The following is a 16,511-nucleotide window of genomic DNA, read 5'->3' as shown; positions in this document are numbered from 1 at the left end:
TCTAGCTATTTCTCACAAAGATCAAGCAAAAATAAAGCAGGGTTTCACCATAAGAATTCAAATGTAATTTTTAAGTAACTCAAAACTGCATTATAATTCTTAGAGTTTTGAATTACCCCTCCTGCAAATTCAGCAAGCAGTCTACTCTGCCCTGCAAGCTACTGCACATAAAACTTGGAGGCAGTTCTTAGTACATTTAGAACTGATGTAATAATAACTAAAGGATGAAAAACCTCCAGCACCCTGCTCTCCACTAGACCTACCTGTAGATCTCAGGTATCTCTAGACTACTTTTAAAGGGTAAGCAAAAGATATTAAGAAAAGCAGGCTTGTGGACAGGATGCTTGAATCATCAAACATCACAAAATAAGAGGATACACACATCCAACAAAAATCCTGGATTTAAAAATTTGTGTGTACCACCGCTCTCTAATAATTCAAATAGCCAAGAATTACAATTACTATTGTAATTAAAAATGGCAATGATTTTAAGTATTGTATGTATTAAGAAGGATTGCATTGAAGAGTTTACTATCTAAACACACAGAACAGAGGGAAGGTATAGAAATGGCTTAGGCAAACAAGAAAGTTGTCTTAAGTCATGTCAGGCACACTGTCTTGGTAGTTGCTTAACTTTTTTTCTGTATTAATTAACACATTCTCTGTTTCTTCAAAAGGATTCACGTGTTCTCAAAAGTGGGTAACCAAAAACATTCTGTAAAGCAGAACTAGCTCTCCGTCCATCAATTATTTAACCACAGAGAGTGCTGACAAGCAAGAATCCCAGAATGGCCGATCAGAAGCTACCCGATTTTAACCCAAAAATTAAAACAGGGAACAGATCTCCAAGATACAATAGCTGTCAGGGTTGGTTCTGCCCCTGTAAATGCTGTTTCCCTAAGCCTGTGGTACTCCCAGGGACACAGAGCTAGTTGTGCTAGCTAGTTGTGCCAGTACCACCGAGGATGCAGGACATATCCAGTAGCAGTAGTACCACCAGGATCGTGGAGCACAGCCAGCCATGGCCACCCCTGCAGCTGGCAGAGCTTCTCCAGCCAACCCAATGAAATGGCAGGAAGGAAACAAAGCAGTGGCTGCATCCGTGGGAACAGTCCATGGGCTGCTGCAGTTCACAACAGCTCCTCCTGCTTTCCCTTCTTTTCCTTCCATGAAAGAGAAATAAATTATGATGATAATTTTGCTCAATTTTCCCTCTGGTGCAAATCAGGGCTAAAAGTTGCAAAAATAAGGTTTTAACCTTCAGAGGAATAGTTTGGAAATTTATAAGCTTGCAAAAGGGTTTAAATCTCATATCCTTCACTATCAAAAGAACAATAATAACATGTGGAGGTTAGACTGAGGGTTACAGATGGCTGTCTGCTTGAGTTTAGCTGTATTATAGTACTGTAATTTAATTAGTAGCCATACCTATAGAAGTACCATAATCCATACACTGTTAATGAGAATCTGAGCTGAAAAGTATCTGCAACTTTCGCTTTCTTTCCTGCTAGGTGGGTTTGCACGCTCAAACACTAGTTTGGCTTTTGCCAATGATAGTGATTTGCACTTTAAATGACCGAGACAAAGACGTGATTGTTTACACAGATCCTTGAACTTGCATAATTGTTCAGATGTGGGAAGGTGTCTTTTTCTAGATAATAGCGTCTTTGAAATCAATATACAGATGAAAGATGAAGTTGTCACTCTTCTAAAAACACACACTAATGAATTTTGAACTATGTCAGACAAGAACAAACAGACAATGCTGTCTTTTCTTCTAAGTCAATTTATAACCTATAAAAGAACATTTATTGGTCAAAAATTTGTATTGGAAAGGAATTTACATTTGAAAAGCTGAAACAAAAAGAGATGCTTACACATGATTTTAAGCATCGGAGTTGGAAAATTTTAATATGGGAATAAGTCTTCCTTCTGTTGTACTGAGAGCACCTGTATTCTCCAATGACAGCAAGGGGTCTTCAGCAGACCACAAGCAAGATTCAAGTTCCACAGCACTTACTATTGCTGCTTGTAAGAAATACAGCTAATTAAGTGCATACAGATTGTATGATCAGATTCTGAGTTATCTTTAAAATGTTGCCAAAAAGCATTTAGTAAACAAAATACATAGTGCATCTATACTGAAGAATCATTATGTTTCTCCAATAAAAAAAATTCTTCAGTGTTAATGTTCTCAAATAATATAAATTGCTTGCGTCAACAAACACAGTACAATTAGCTTGTTACCCTTAAACTGAGTTTAAAATAAGCAAATTGTTTGATGACTTTGATGTTTTCCACCCAAAATGTGCTGGCTAATTTTTCCATTCCAGTTCCCATTCCAATCTTTTAACTGCCTTAATCTCCTGCCCTCAGATGTTGACCTCCTAAGAACAGAGGTCATAGGTTAGCACAGGCAGACCTCAAAAGATCTGGACTATCAATTCATGCCTGAAAGATTTCTCTTCCACAAAAGAACCACTAAAAAAGCAAATTCCAAAATCTAGCTCCACTGGCTGCATAAAATGTAAACTTGTTGATAAGTTACATTCATAAATGTTCTAAAAAGATTGGATCTAAACAGTCTGAATTAATTTCTGCAGGATACAAAAATAAACCAATGGCATTGACATGGAATAATGACTGAACTTCAAAGATAAAAAAGGAAAGCTCTACACAGGGGAGAATTAAGAGTCGGCATCTTTAACCACAGATATGTATGTTTTAAATGTTTCTAATCTCTACATTTGAAAGTACCATTTTTCCACACTAGGCATTTTTAAACACAATTTGTTTTCTCGTGAGGGTGAAAGTATGAGATTAACTAACTCAGAAAATGAAACAGCACCAGTTTATACAAATTTTACTGATTATCAGCGAGACTACTTCCTCATTTTCTTGCAATAATCAGCTATACAACAGATTCCTTGCTGCTTGTTTGGTCAATGAGCATACAGCTCTCATTAAAAAAATGCCAGCTGTTTCTTTTCTATGTATAAAAGAAATATATAAAATTGTAAAGGAGAAAGATAACTTCAGGAGGCTCTAACCTTCAGGGAGTTAGAAATACAGGGATAACAAGAACAAAAACATTTGATAAAATTATTTCTGAGCTCCAAATAAAACTTTTATGTTACACAATGCACACAAGGACAAAAATTCTAGAAGTGAAGTGATACTCCCACATTTAATAACATAAAATCACATTGAACTAGTTAATAAGAAGTAAATTAAAACACTCTGAGAATTCTTTTTTGACTTAGAAAGTAAAGTGCTTATCACATTTTAAGTAATTATTAGAAGGAGATGTAGGCACATATTTCTAGCAATTACTATTTGAGCAGCTAGCCATGATTCTCCAAAAAATATACTGAAGCATGAAAATTTGAAAAAATTAGTCTGATCAACAGGAAATTAAAGATTTTTCATGTACTTACTAGAATGAAGTGATTTATAAAAACTAACTCGAGAAAAGAATGTAAATAAAATGAAACCTTTAAAAAGGTAAATTAATAGGCTTACATCTGAGCTACACACAACTTCTAATCCTATTGCAACTATTGATGATCTCTTCTCATTGATGGAAGAAGTAACACTGCATAATTCCCTAGTACAACTCATTATGCAGACACAGACTTACACACAATCTCTGTTGTTTTACATTATTAGTTTAGCACATCCAAAAAGGCAGAGAAACTAATTTTAAACACTAGCAAATATGAAACTGAATTTGAAGCACAACTATTTCAGCTTTCTATAATGGTGAAAATATATCCATTTATCATTGAAAAAAATCAAAGCATTCTGGTTAAACTTTGATGCAAAGGCTGTTGCAACATTAATTGAGCAGTCTGTAGTTTACTACTGTTTTCAGAGCTGACTGAAGTAAATTAAATGTTTAGCATTTAAATTGTCCAACAGTTAAAAGAGTAAAATTTCAAGTGACTTCTAGGCTAAAGAAAGCCATTCAACATAAGACCAGTGCAATTTAAATCAATTTTTGTACTTTCACCTATTCATTGTAAAAGCTCTAGTGCCAGAAGACTCAACACCCAATAAGATTATAAATGAATGGAGATCAAAGAAAAGAAATTGTTTAGCTCACTCCCATATTTCATAGTGAACCTTCACAACTCTTCCTTCCTTAACCATTCCATGAGTCTGTTACTGAGCAAACCCAGCTCCCTCTTCTCACATGCCAAGCTTAGCTCACTATTCCTCCAGCTCAGCCACAGTCACCTTTGCTCTTTGTTGCACACATACGTGCAACTTCTTCCTTGAAACCAGTCTCTTCATCCTTGTCCTACAGTATCACATTACAGTTTCAAACAAAAATTAGTCCAAATCCCCTAGCTACTGAGAGGAGCATGCATGCTAATTTCTACAAATCCCATTATCTACAAATTCAGCATTCAAAAGAGAAGAAAACTATTTACACTGTAGTAACAGCCTGTGAACTAACATTTGAGTTCTATATGATCTTTTCTCATTTGCTGTACAAAATATAAGTTATTGTATTATTCTTCTTTGGCCTACTCAATTCAACGCTTGAACACACCACTAAATCCAGCTAAATCTTGGACACAAGAAGTATTGACTTGGGGGCTTTCACTAAGATCTCTTAACACATTACAAATATTAATTACTTTGAGATATCTCTGTGAAATTGTGTGGTTTCATTGTCTCAATGAAATGCACAGTATTCTGGAGCATAAGAAAAAAAGCCAAAATAATTTTCCAAGGGAGCCTTATTCTAGGTGCCCAATTTGAAATACTAGAGCCCACAGACCACTTACTGTTTTATAGCACCTGATACATTTAGGGCAAAGCTCAAACTCACCACCTCCAGATATGTCATGTTCGTCTCCTGGTAAATGAGGAACATGCAATAAGCAACTACTGGAAAAAGTCCCTCCCAGATCCACTGGAATCACCACAGTCATCACAAGATTGCAGAGCAGGATCCTGCATCCCACCTATGCCTCAGCTCCCTATGCATTAGCTCTTGACTTGCAGCAATCTTTCCAAATGAAGGAAAATTCAGTTCAATCCCTGATTGTGTCTAAGGGGATTCAGGCTTCTCTGCAGTCCCTGAAGACTGCCTGAACTCCCAACTTTGAGGTAACCATTTGGAGCCTGAAAAAACTCTTGAGCTTCTCATATTGACACCATTTACAATGGTCTGTCCTCCCTTACCCACATCCTTTCTCATTCATCTCCTTCCTCATATCCCCTGTGTTCGTGTTTTCATATTCCTGCTCCTTCCTAATCTTCTCCCTACCTTTTGTTCTTGCAGCATTTCTATTTGAGCTGCACTGTCTCTTCACTGAACAGCTTGCCATAACCACAAGAAGCAACTGCAAAGTCCCACTCAGTCTTGCTACTTCTGGATGGAGGATGCCACATCGCTGTGCAGGGGTGGCTTAAACTCGTTCTTTTCCCCTGAAATAAATCTACCTTTCCTGGTGTAAATATTCCCTTAAACCCATGATTTCTTTCAGGACATAGTCTATGTCTTATTACCTGCTTGAAAAGTGCTCTAGCACATTGTAGGTGCACCTTTGGGAATGGGGGGGTGCACAGTGGGAACAGCATTGGCGTGCCTGCACCACCACTATGGAGATGACTACCTCCGTGACACATTTCTCTTATATAATGAGCTGGTAAGCTTCTTGGCAAAATAAGATATTGAAGTAAATTCATATTTTAAATGATTCATATTTAAGTAGGTTTGATCTTTAAGTGTCAAGGACAGAAACATGAAGCCACAGCTAATAAAAGAAACAGCTGTAGTGATCTGGAATTATATTACTGCACAGACTTTATTAATTTGAAATTAAAGGGCTCCAGAACTTTTATTCCTTCTGAAGAGCTTCAGATTCATCAACAGCATTAAATCAAAGGCAACGTCTCAGGAATATCTGATTTAGGAGATATGCTATAATTCATTTTTCTCCAGCCTTTGAGTTTTTGGTATCTTTTTCAACAGGCCAAACTATATGGCAAATTTTTCCATCATCTGGAATCACCATTATAATCTTTCCTCAGTGTTATATATTTATTACACATTTTGAGTATGTTTGTTAGGTGATGCTGGAGTGTAACACATTAAAAAAAAGCAAAAAAAAAGCAACTGCTTTTCTAAAATAGAAGATTTGGGGTTTAACTATTTACACTAAATATGTTTGTAGTAAAATACAGCATAGACAGCGGGCATCTTTTTGAAAGATAGTTCGTCCTCGTCCTGTGAGCAGGTCTGTTCCCAGTTCATTGATAGCTATAGCATGTCACGTGATCAGAAATCAGCACAGCCTGTAGTCAGGATCAGTATCAACTTACACAGAAATTTCCACAGTAGGGGAAATCTTTTCAAATAATGCTCTCTTCCCTACTACTTTCAAAGCACGAGGTTAGGATTTACTGAAAATGTATGCATAAACAGTGAGAAAGAAATTTGAATTAAGGAAGAAGATGCCAGTTATATTAAGAAGATTTTTTAGAAACAGAAATGATGTTTTGAAAATTATTTACTGAAATACTTCTAACATATACTCTATTGACTTTGTGCATAATCTCTGTTAAATTGAGTAAAGTTTTCAATTCTTTCATGCCTCTAAATTCCTTCAGATATGGGAATCATTACTACAGGTAAGAATGAAGTGGGATCATTAGGTATATCAGTAAAGGCAAAAGTCTGAATATATGCTGATACTTTACTCTAAATGAGAGAAAGCTCATCCCTTGATGAGAGTGGAAGAGTCAGAAAACACAAGGCCTAAAAGAGACATCCAATTAAAGGAAAATATTCTGCATTCCAGAACAGAGTATGTACTTAAGAAACCCATCTGCTGTGCAGGGACAGCTTTACTCTACATGAGCCTGCATAAAAATGACACCTTCCTACTCACTTCATCTGTTCCTTGTATGTTTTCAGAATTGTATCTACTTACTTTAGCATCAGATTTGGATTTCTTATTATAAACACTATGAAAAATTTGGGGCCTATCTCAACTGTACATGTATACAAACAGATATCAAAGACAACTTTCTTCAGGCTCTACTCTGTTCTTAATACAAGCTTCCAGTGATATTAGATTGTTACACACAACTGTAACCATTTCTACACTTTGCCTAAATGTGCAAGCATTGATCTTTCAGCTCCACCTCCTGGCTCCCCACTGTTTGAGCTCCAGAATTAGGCAGGAAGAGAAATCCATTATCTTTTGAGGAAGGCAGCTCCCAATGCTGTATGCTGGATCTGGGAGTAGAAGTTAGTTGTGGTTTGCTGTTTTCTGCCAAATAGTGTATGGTCCATAGATACCGGGTGCTGTACATACCAGGCAGTGGCAGTTGCTTTCTCTTTCATCCCTTAAGCCACCTTCCTTTCATTTTTTCATGCAGAAAATACATGGTCTTGGAGATCTGATTCTATTCTCATCAGACTAGACAGACCAAGTCCTGGAAGCACACTGTGTGTTTGTTATGCAGGAGGGCTGTGAAGCTCTCCTGAGCTCCATTTAAACACGGATGATGCAGATTTTAACAAGGGCTGTCTAATGAATATATGCAGTAACACTTTTCAGAGGCTTCTAACTTAAGACTTGGATGGGTCTGCACAAAGACGAGCAAAGATTAACCTCCTGCCCTAGACTCTGATCCATCTCCAAGCCAGCTTTCAAACCTCCAATCCACAGCACCAAGTGACAGCTATTTTTAAAAGTTACCTACTTTTTAACATTATTAACAAGGTTCTCTGTTTTTCTGGTTTTATCTCACTCTTGGAAAAACACAAAATGTTGCTAAGCCTTCCAAAAAGTTGTCAGCCTGGGAAAAAGAGCAAGGATGAAAAACTTTGTTCCTAATGATTGCAGTCCAGCAAAGATAAAACCTTCTTAAAGTACTGGAGTAGTACAAAGCTCTCAGGCTCTTTTATTTGTTTGTTTGGTTTTGTTTGTGGGGGTTTTGTTTGCTTGTTTTGTTTATCTAGCAGCGTTCTGCTGTTCCTGTTACAAGCAGTTTATATCAGCTTAGTGGTTTATGTGGCACAGTCAGCAAATATAAATCCTAGCATTATGTAAGAAAGCACATCTCAGATTGGTGTTTATCCCCATTCTAGCCTATTGTCTAAATGGGCAAATTGTTAACTGTCTAAAATTCTGCACAAATAATATCAAGCTTTGCTTGGGGATCCAAAAGGAAGTTGCATTCAGCAAACTGAGGTACTTAACATTTCATCATTGTCTTTTGCAGATTAGTTGTTGATATTGAAGAAATGGTTAAACCAGCAATTGCCAGAGATGGAAGCCAATACCTCCCTATTTTTATGGTCTCTCCTTAAATATATGCCCTTGTTGGAAAAAAGATAGCAGGCCACAGGGACCTCATTTCATGCGACAATTTCCTCAAACAGAACAAAATGATGGCAGTCTTTGCATTCTAAGCCTAAGAGGGTGTCTCAGACATCACTGGAAAGAGGAACTAGATACCCAACAAAATCACTCTGAAGCAGGAAAAGAGCAAACAATCAAGAAAATGCCCTATGCTTGAAAAATGGAAAAGCAAGAATTAAAACTGGAACGAAGAAAGTCTTGCCATCTAATACTAGGTGAAGGAGAGTCAGGGAGGAGGTGTTCATGTTCTAACTGCTGAAACACCATCCTTGAGTAAGCTCCTTTTGCAAGGCTGTATTTCTAAGAAGCTAGTGTAAAAGCCATGCACCTTTTGCATTACTTCTGTGTCAGCTTCCTCTTCAGAAAAACAGCAGAACTGTGAACGCAATCTACCTTGAAGAGGAACAGGAAGATTCCACCCTTTGACAGTGACATACTGACACCATTTTGTGCCAAAGGCTACAACTCCCTGAAGTTTTCATCTGTTTCTCTGATTGGCTGACTCGCTTTGTCTGCTCCCCATTTCACCCTGGTGCTGTTCAGGACCTGCCCAAAGCGGGTCCCTGGGGCTGGTCAAGGGCAATAGTGGATGTGCCTCCCTTTGTCATAGTAATGTGCAGTGACCACAAGCCTGGCCTTGCTTCCTAGCTCCCAGGAGAAGGGACTGACAGGCTTTCCCTTTACCCATCCACATTGGCCCCATCCATCTGATAAGCATGGGTTTTATGCGCTTCTCCTATTTTGGTACTAGTTCAGGTCTGTCCTTCCCAGTCCATACCACTGCCATTATTCACATCTCCTTCACAAAAATCTGCTTGGTTCAAGGCATAGGAGGCTTTCCTATGAAAATTAGGTAATACGCTTGAGTGTGATTCAGTCAGTAGAGATGGAATTGATATAATATCAAGTTCAAAGTAACTTAGTATCATGTAACTTTGCTGTCCTAAACTAGCTCTCCCACTCCTGCTAACTTTAATTCAAATGTCCCCCACAGCACTTGACCATCTCTGTCTGCATCATACCACTTTAGTGGCTGTTTGTGGAGATCAAAAGCTGTTTAAGAATTAAGATTTTCTTATTATAGTCTGACTTCAGATCATCCACAGAACGTCTGCAGATATTAAAACCATTTTCTGACTAACTCAGACACAAATATTAAGTGACAGTTCATCAGGGAAGAAATATACTATTTAATTATAGACACCCCCCTTCCCTAAGTGGCTGTATTTCCCCCCCAGTCAGTGGTTTAGAACTATGTTTTTCTTCATTTGAAAATTACGCTTTTGGTCATGCTCAAGAGTTACTGGCAAACAAAAAAATCACTTATTTTCTTATTGTTCCTCCTTCGTAGATATCTGCATTGGAAAAAGGTTTTTGAGGTGTTACATCGATGCTGCAGTGCTCATTACTGTTTGGCCAACTGAGCTAGAAATACACAGTTATTTCACAAGCCATATTCCCACAATATAATTCAGCATCATCGTTTATCCAGTGGCAATGGCCCACTGAGCTCCCAAATCCGTCCCTCACTGTTTACTTGCAAGGCTGCACTATAAACCAAAACAGTGAAATCAAACCCAAATCTCACAATGTACTGCTTATTTATTACATGTTCAAATCTAAACCACTTTTGATACAGGTCACTCATGCTAGAAAGTTTCCCTGCCATGAGTGTGATGTTAGCAAAGGGTAACAGAGGACTGAAATGTCATAAATTAAAACTGTGAGATGGAGCTATACCCTTAATTATTTCTTTCTTGTCCCTCCCTTCTTGTTTTACTTTATTGCTTCCATTTTGGTGTAAAGACTTCAAAATTAAAAAAGAGAAAAAACTCATCCTTCTTGTCTCCCCCAAAATATTCCACATGGAGCAAGGGCCAACCCAAGCAGATACAGCACTACAGACAGTCTGCTGAAGAAGTATCCAACTTCAAGCTCCTACTAGGACTGTTTACAGATCCTGGATAATACCTCTAGGTACCAAAGATAACTGTAGCTTCTAGTCCTGTGAGAATCATGCACCTTTGTTAATATTGAGCCAAAAGTCTGTGAGTCAAATTTATTTTTAAATGTATACTGCACTAAGGAATAAATAATTACAACCCATAAAATGGTTGTTTACCCAGTTTCATTTTAGCTGACATAGAAACACTAGGAATGCTGGTGGAAAAAAAAAAGCAAAAAAAAAAGCGTAATTTTTTCTTTCTTTTCCCTCCTCAAAACTTTACTCTGAGATGGTGGGCTAGGTTCTGATTTCATTTATTCTACTCTAAATCACAGGTTAAAGTGTGAATTCAGAGTACTTTATCTTTCCTACATTAGACGGTCATTCCTAGAGAGCAGCATTGCATGCTTTTGTGTCAGCTCACTGCCAAAACTAAGCAAAACACACTGTTTGGCATTGTTAAAAAGAAGCCTCAACCTGTCACAATGTAACTTGCTGTACATTCAACCCCTCGATTACTCGGGTAGGAAGAGACCAGGCTCTCCACTGTGCATCTCTGCTATAAGACACCACTTCCGAACCCAGAACTTGTCAGATGCAAATCCCAGTTCAGTTTCATTTAGAAACCTCCCCTCTAGCCCAGATTACTCTAGATACTATGAAAAAGTATATATATAAGACACATGTGCATTACAATAGCTTTAAGTAAGGTCTGGGAACTTAAAGCCTCAGGCTGCTCACAGCCACAGCTTCATTCCACATGGACCACAAAAACTTTCCCTTCCTCGTACTGAGAAAGAATGACCAAGTGGCTGATACCACTGGTGACAACTAGAAAGACTTCCCATCTATGTTACACAATTAATGTGGCCCACAGTAATGCCGAAGGGGAAATACTATCACAGGTCCCCACAGGAAGAACATTGCAAACTACAGAGACCCCGAGTCTACCATGGAAGCCCCACAAAATCTACCAACATTGGTAGCCTCAGTGTCATGACTTTTTTTCTTCCCTATCTGCACATATTGCTGCCTTTCCCTTCCCCCCCTATCTTTTCTATCTCTAACTCCTCTCAATAAGTAGAGTAACAGAATCCATTCAAAATAGGATCCATTGAGCCTGGGCCCTCACACTATTACATTGATAACTTAAAGGGAGATGAACACAGGAAGTTGGAATTAGCTTTCATAAATGGAAGTAGTTCTCACAGTACAACAGCCATCATCAAGAAACTTTTCACTACATGTTGGAGATGCAACTTTTTTATTGGCTAGGCATTCAAAACTACTTTTCCTTTGAGCACAGACTGCTTCTCACTGAGCAATAATGTTAATGCTACTTCAAATATTTCAAATTTCAGACTTTTTTGGTGTCTTATGACTTAACTGTAAGAATTCTGAGACAGAAGTGGGTAGATGTTTTTGCTCACATTTTCACATTCAAATTAATTCAAATTAGAGTTTTTCCTTTTTTAAAGGCAAGTGAACAGTAGAGAGTACACTGTCTCATAGATCACCCCTTCGCACTGTTTTTCAGGTTCAATTTTTTCTATGCTTCAGATATGAAAAAACATGACTGAAAGTGGAATTCATCTCACTTTAATTTAGAGACTTATAAGGGAAGCATCTACAGCACTGGGATTAGAGTCCCGTTTTAGCCCCTGAAGAGGAACAGCAATAAGGCAAGATTCAACCCCAACATTTTAGATGCTTCCCTAGGATGAGATGAATTGCACTTGGAAAGTACTGATTCCTCTGCATTAACTACACTGCATAGTATAAATATCTACATTTGTACAAACCTCTGTCTCTTTCAATATGTAGTTTTTCCTGTCTACATACAATCTGTCCATTTTAATTTCACAGTTTTTGAGACAAGGACTTTCTTCCTTCATATACATGTGCAACAAACAGGTCAACAGTATCAGGACTGCATGATTGTGGCTTTTATTTGCTGCTAAAGTATGAAACATCAAGAATAATGGCAATGCTAATACCCATAACAGATAAATAATTACGGCTCATGGAAAAACCAATGGTTTAAATAAGAACAATACTGGAAGCCTAGCTCAAAAAAAAAAAAAAATTCACAGCCATTGCATGCAACACAACTCTGAAAGGCCAGATATGGGGAGCAACCAAAAAGAAAGCTTTGTCCTGCTTACAAAGTCTCTCCTTGTTGTGGTTATGGACTCTGATCTGTTACAGCAGCAATAAATTTTATGGTCTTTAGCTTTTACAAAGAGGGTGAAAGAGGGCCAAATCTCATGTTGTCTCCAGTCTTTAACTAAAAGGAAAAAAAAAAAAGGAAAAAAAAAAGAAGAGCAAGAAAAAAGTGCCTCTGAACAGAGGTGAGGACAAGTGGAGCTCATCTGTAGCTAATAAAGGTTCCTGATCTACAATTTCTCAAAGGTGGGCTAAACTGCCTTTCCAGGTGACCCCGTCTTTCCTAAGCTACTCTTTCCTTCATAATTTGCAATGGAAGAGAGCCATCACCTCTCAGTCATTCTGTCCATTAAATACTGCAGGCAAAACTTGGCTGTTTGGATGTTTTTACTAGGATCCTTCACAAACTATATATCCTCTTGGTCTCAGTCATTACAGCTACTGGGCTGGGCAACAGCATGAGGAAAAAAGGGAGAATTCACCTAAATAAAGAGCTTTTGGGCACAAAGGCCATCCTTGATGAATTAGGTACAGGCGGCTTTGTAGTGAAGAGGATTGCAGAACTTCTTCAGGCCATCAGAGGCAGGAAGAAAAGTGTAACCGTGCAGTGCAAGTCAGACTGCTGCACATATTTAGAAAGAAGTGCAACAATCAAAATTAACTGGAAATTTGTAAAATTTTACAACAGTTCGTCAGACCACCAGGCATTAAAACCTTTGGAAACACCTTACACTCTGTTAACTAAGTAAAAATATAATAAATTATATACATCTCAACCCTTACTGCACCACCTACACTTTTTTCTGTATAAAACTACTGATGCATAGTTTAAAACCCCACTGCACACAATAGCCTCTTTAGCATGACATCTCACCTAAACATGACATTATTTCACCTGTATTCAGGATGACCTCTCTTTTCAGTCTAATAGCAATATTTTCAAAACAGTAATACATTCCTTTGCAGGCTCCCTCTAATTTAATAAAACCTTCTCAAGTAAAACTAATCAGTGGGTGATTTATGTAGTTTTAGATCGACATAGCTTTAATCAAATTACTAAGCTACATGTAAAAGCCAAATTTACATAGAAAAGTTTCCTTTCATGAACAAATAAATGCTGAAAACATAATTTCAAGAAAAACTTGCAAAGAAAAAAAGGGGGGAATAGCAAAGGTAATTACCTATCTCCCTTTGGTTTTCTTTTTTGTACTGTCTTCCCTTTGGGTCGTCTTTCACTTCCTAAACAGGGGCTCCCACCAGGGCCTGTTACCCGTATTGATTCAAGGCCTTTGGAAGATTTCTTAAAAGTAAATTCCACTGGTTCTCCTTCTTTTAGGCTTCTAAATCCTTCCATGTAAAGCTTGCTCTGTAAATAGGAAAAATACTCTTGGTTATCGTTGTCTTAAAAACAGTATTCACATTTATAATCAACAGGACAAATTAACCCAGCTACCATCCTACAATACATATAAGCTGAGTAACAGCTTCCTCTGTGTGGGCTATAGCAGACAATACTACAAATAATAGTCCTGGATACGTTGAAAACACTATTCAACACTAAACAAGTAACAAGAACCTATTTTCAGTAGCAGCAAAACTTAAACAACATTTTCCTTTTCTGTGATGAGTGCTATAGATGCAAGAAGCAGAGAAAATGCTGTAATCTTAAAACACTAATAGGTGTTGGGAACTGAAAAGGTCTGGAAGGAAAGTAAATATTCACTTTAGAGCTAATTCGTTTATGATCAAAATTTTAATTATTTTTATTCTTTATATCTGGGACATGGCTCTGCTGCTCTGAAAATGAATCAAAGATAGAGCAAGCATGAGAAGCAGGAGGAAGGCACTCTGAACAAAGTCCACTGAGATGGGCAATTCAGATATCCCTAGTGAGCTGTTAAATTTCTGTTCACTACAGCAAAAATGTTATCTACTTAGCATCATTTATGTACGGATTTGTATTTTCATTCACAGAAAAGGAAATTATCAGCATCAGGGCAAGTGAAATAAATAGTGATAGATCTTTTGCTATTGCACTGCAGCAGCAAAATCTTGGACAAGCTGAAGTCAACAGGAGCTCATCACTGATTCTAATACAATGAAAATTTTCAACACAACTCCAAATAAATTATGTACAATAGTAAATAGACTTACAATAGTAAGTCTACGTTCCAGGACAAATCTGATGAATCAAACTCTTAAATAAAATGATCATCAAGTTAAATGAGACAGCCTTGGAGTTTTTTTGGGTGGGGGGGTTGGAGATAAAGTGATAGAGTCTGGTTGCACTACACTTTTATTTTAGAAGTTACACAGTACATGAATGAGATCAGTTGCACTCATGGATAATTTTACAAAATCCATTAATTTCCAGTCAGAGGTTTTCCAGGAGAGTTATAAAACACGTCAAGAAGGGAATCTTCTCTGCAGGTGCGATCCAACTCAGTCACACGTCAAAAAAGCCGAGTGACACTTGACTCTAAATTGCATCTGTTACCTGACAAGTGCAACTAGGGAACATGTACGAATCGAATGGCAATCCCTGACATGGACTTCCTGTAATGATATTATGGGAGGTCTGCAGCACCAACACACTACTTTAGCATAGCACAAAACCTGACACAGTTCATAGTTCACATACAAAGAGGGAGGTGGTCTCTTCACAAGGATGCACAGAGAATAGGACAAAAGGCAACAGAGCTCCCTTTGAGCTTCTTCAGAGGAAACTCCATCCAGACACAAGGAGAAGTTGCTCACTATAGAAAGAATTAAACAGAGAAGCCCAAAGTAGTAGTATAGTTCCCTTTGCTGGAAATAGTTAAGACTCAGTTTACCAGGCCAATGAATAACCTAATCCAAGGCCCTACTTTCAGCAAAAGGTTGAATCAGATGAGATCAAGAGGTGCCTTCCAACTTAGGCTTTTCTGTGACTGAGATATCCTAAGCAGTGCTGAATCACACCCAATGAGACTGAAATACAGGATTCCAGTTCCTGGTTCTGCAGCAGAGTTACCTTGGGGGACCTGTGTCACTTAACTTCTCCCTGTCTTTCTGAAGAGGGACACCCTTGCAAAGTCTATTTCCCACAGCACTAACAGCTAAGTTACAAATTATAAAATAATTGGGAATATTTATTTTAATGAAACCATGTGTGAAAGCACACGTGCCTTAGCTTCCCAAAAACCCAAGGACCAGACCAGCTGAGTTCTCAGAGTCTACCCAGCACAACAAGACACTACCAACACTGGTCTGACCAAGCAGCTCAGGTGCTTATAATCTTCCAGCAGAAAATAAGCAAGAACACAGCTCCATTGCTTAGAACTAAGTCTTATTTTGCTTATCCAGTTGTGCAGTTCTAGTACTCATGGCTCTTCCACCACATTGTTGTAAGTGTGAAGCATGAGACAAATAGTTGATTTTACAGGCCAGAGGTTGAGCACTATTTAAAAAGGGGGGGCAGGAGGAGGGAACAGCATGAAGGAGTTGCAGGATACATGAAAGAAGAAATAAATAATATCTGTTCTCTTAATCATAAGCTTGGCTTTTTAAAAAAATGAATACATAAGGTACAAAAAAAGAAATATTCAAGTATTCTTACTAATGCAACTAGAAGACAGTAATTCTACATAAACCAATGAAACAAACCACCCAGAAAGGCAGTATTACTTCAAGCAACCCTCCACTTTGAAATGTCTGTATAGCAATAAAGAGATCTTTGTCACATAATGAAGAAATATCCAAGTTCAGCATATGCCCAAAGAAGACACCACCACTCATTAACTGAAACAGCAGATACTGCCTGTGGCGTGAATCCATCTCTAGGTCCCTCCACACTACAGAAAATTTTTTTAAAAGGAAAGAACAGAACACTGTGTATTCTGTCCCAAACTAAGCATATAGTGGAATGTTCCAAAACTAGACAATCATGGCAACACATATGGGTGCTAATCACAAGGGAACCTCAAAGGCATAAGCCCTTATTTTCCTGTAATACTGAACACAGCATGGAT

The 16,511-nt window shown here is 37.9% G+C and overlaps 1 protein-coding gene across 2 annotated transcripts in view; it reads right to left on the bottom strand.

The window, feature by feature from the left end:
* Positions 1-16,511, bottom strand: part of LIN28B (lin-28 homolog B) — a 98,485-nt gene that overhangs the window by 27,382 nt on the left and 54,592 nt on the right. For both annotated transcript variants that reach the window (XM_039379804.1, XM_039379805.1), the window contains exon 4: positions 13,683-13,867. In XM_039379804.1, coding sequence (XP_039235738.1) covers positions 13,683-13,867 — 185 coding nt within the window. The remainder of the gene's footprint in view (positions 1-13,682; positions 13,868-16,511) is intronic.

This window comes from Pipra filicauda, unplaced genomic scaffold (genome assembly GCF_003945595.2).
Source record: "Pipra filicauda isolate LSUMZ 115617 unplaced genomic scaffold, ASM394559v2 scaffold176_size3548034_pilon, whole genome shotgun sequence".
Taxonomy (NCBI): domain Eukaryota; kingdom Metazoa; phylum Chordata; class Aves; order Passeriformes; family Pipridae; genus Pipra; species Pipra filicauda.
Note: the sequence above shows the minus strand (reverse complement) of the source record. Positions and strands in the feature narration are given on the sequence as shown.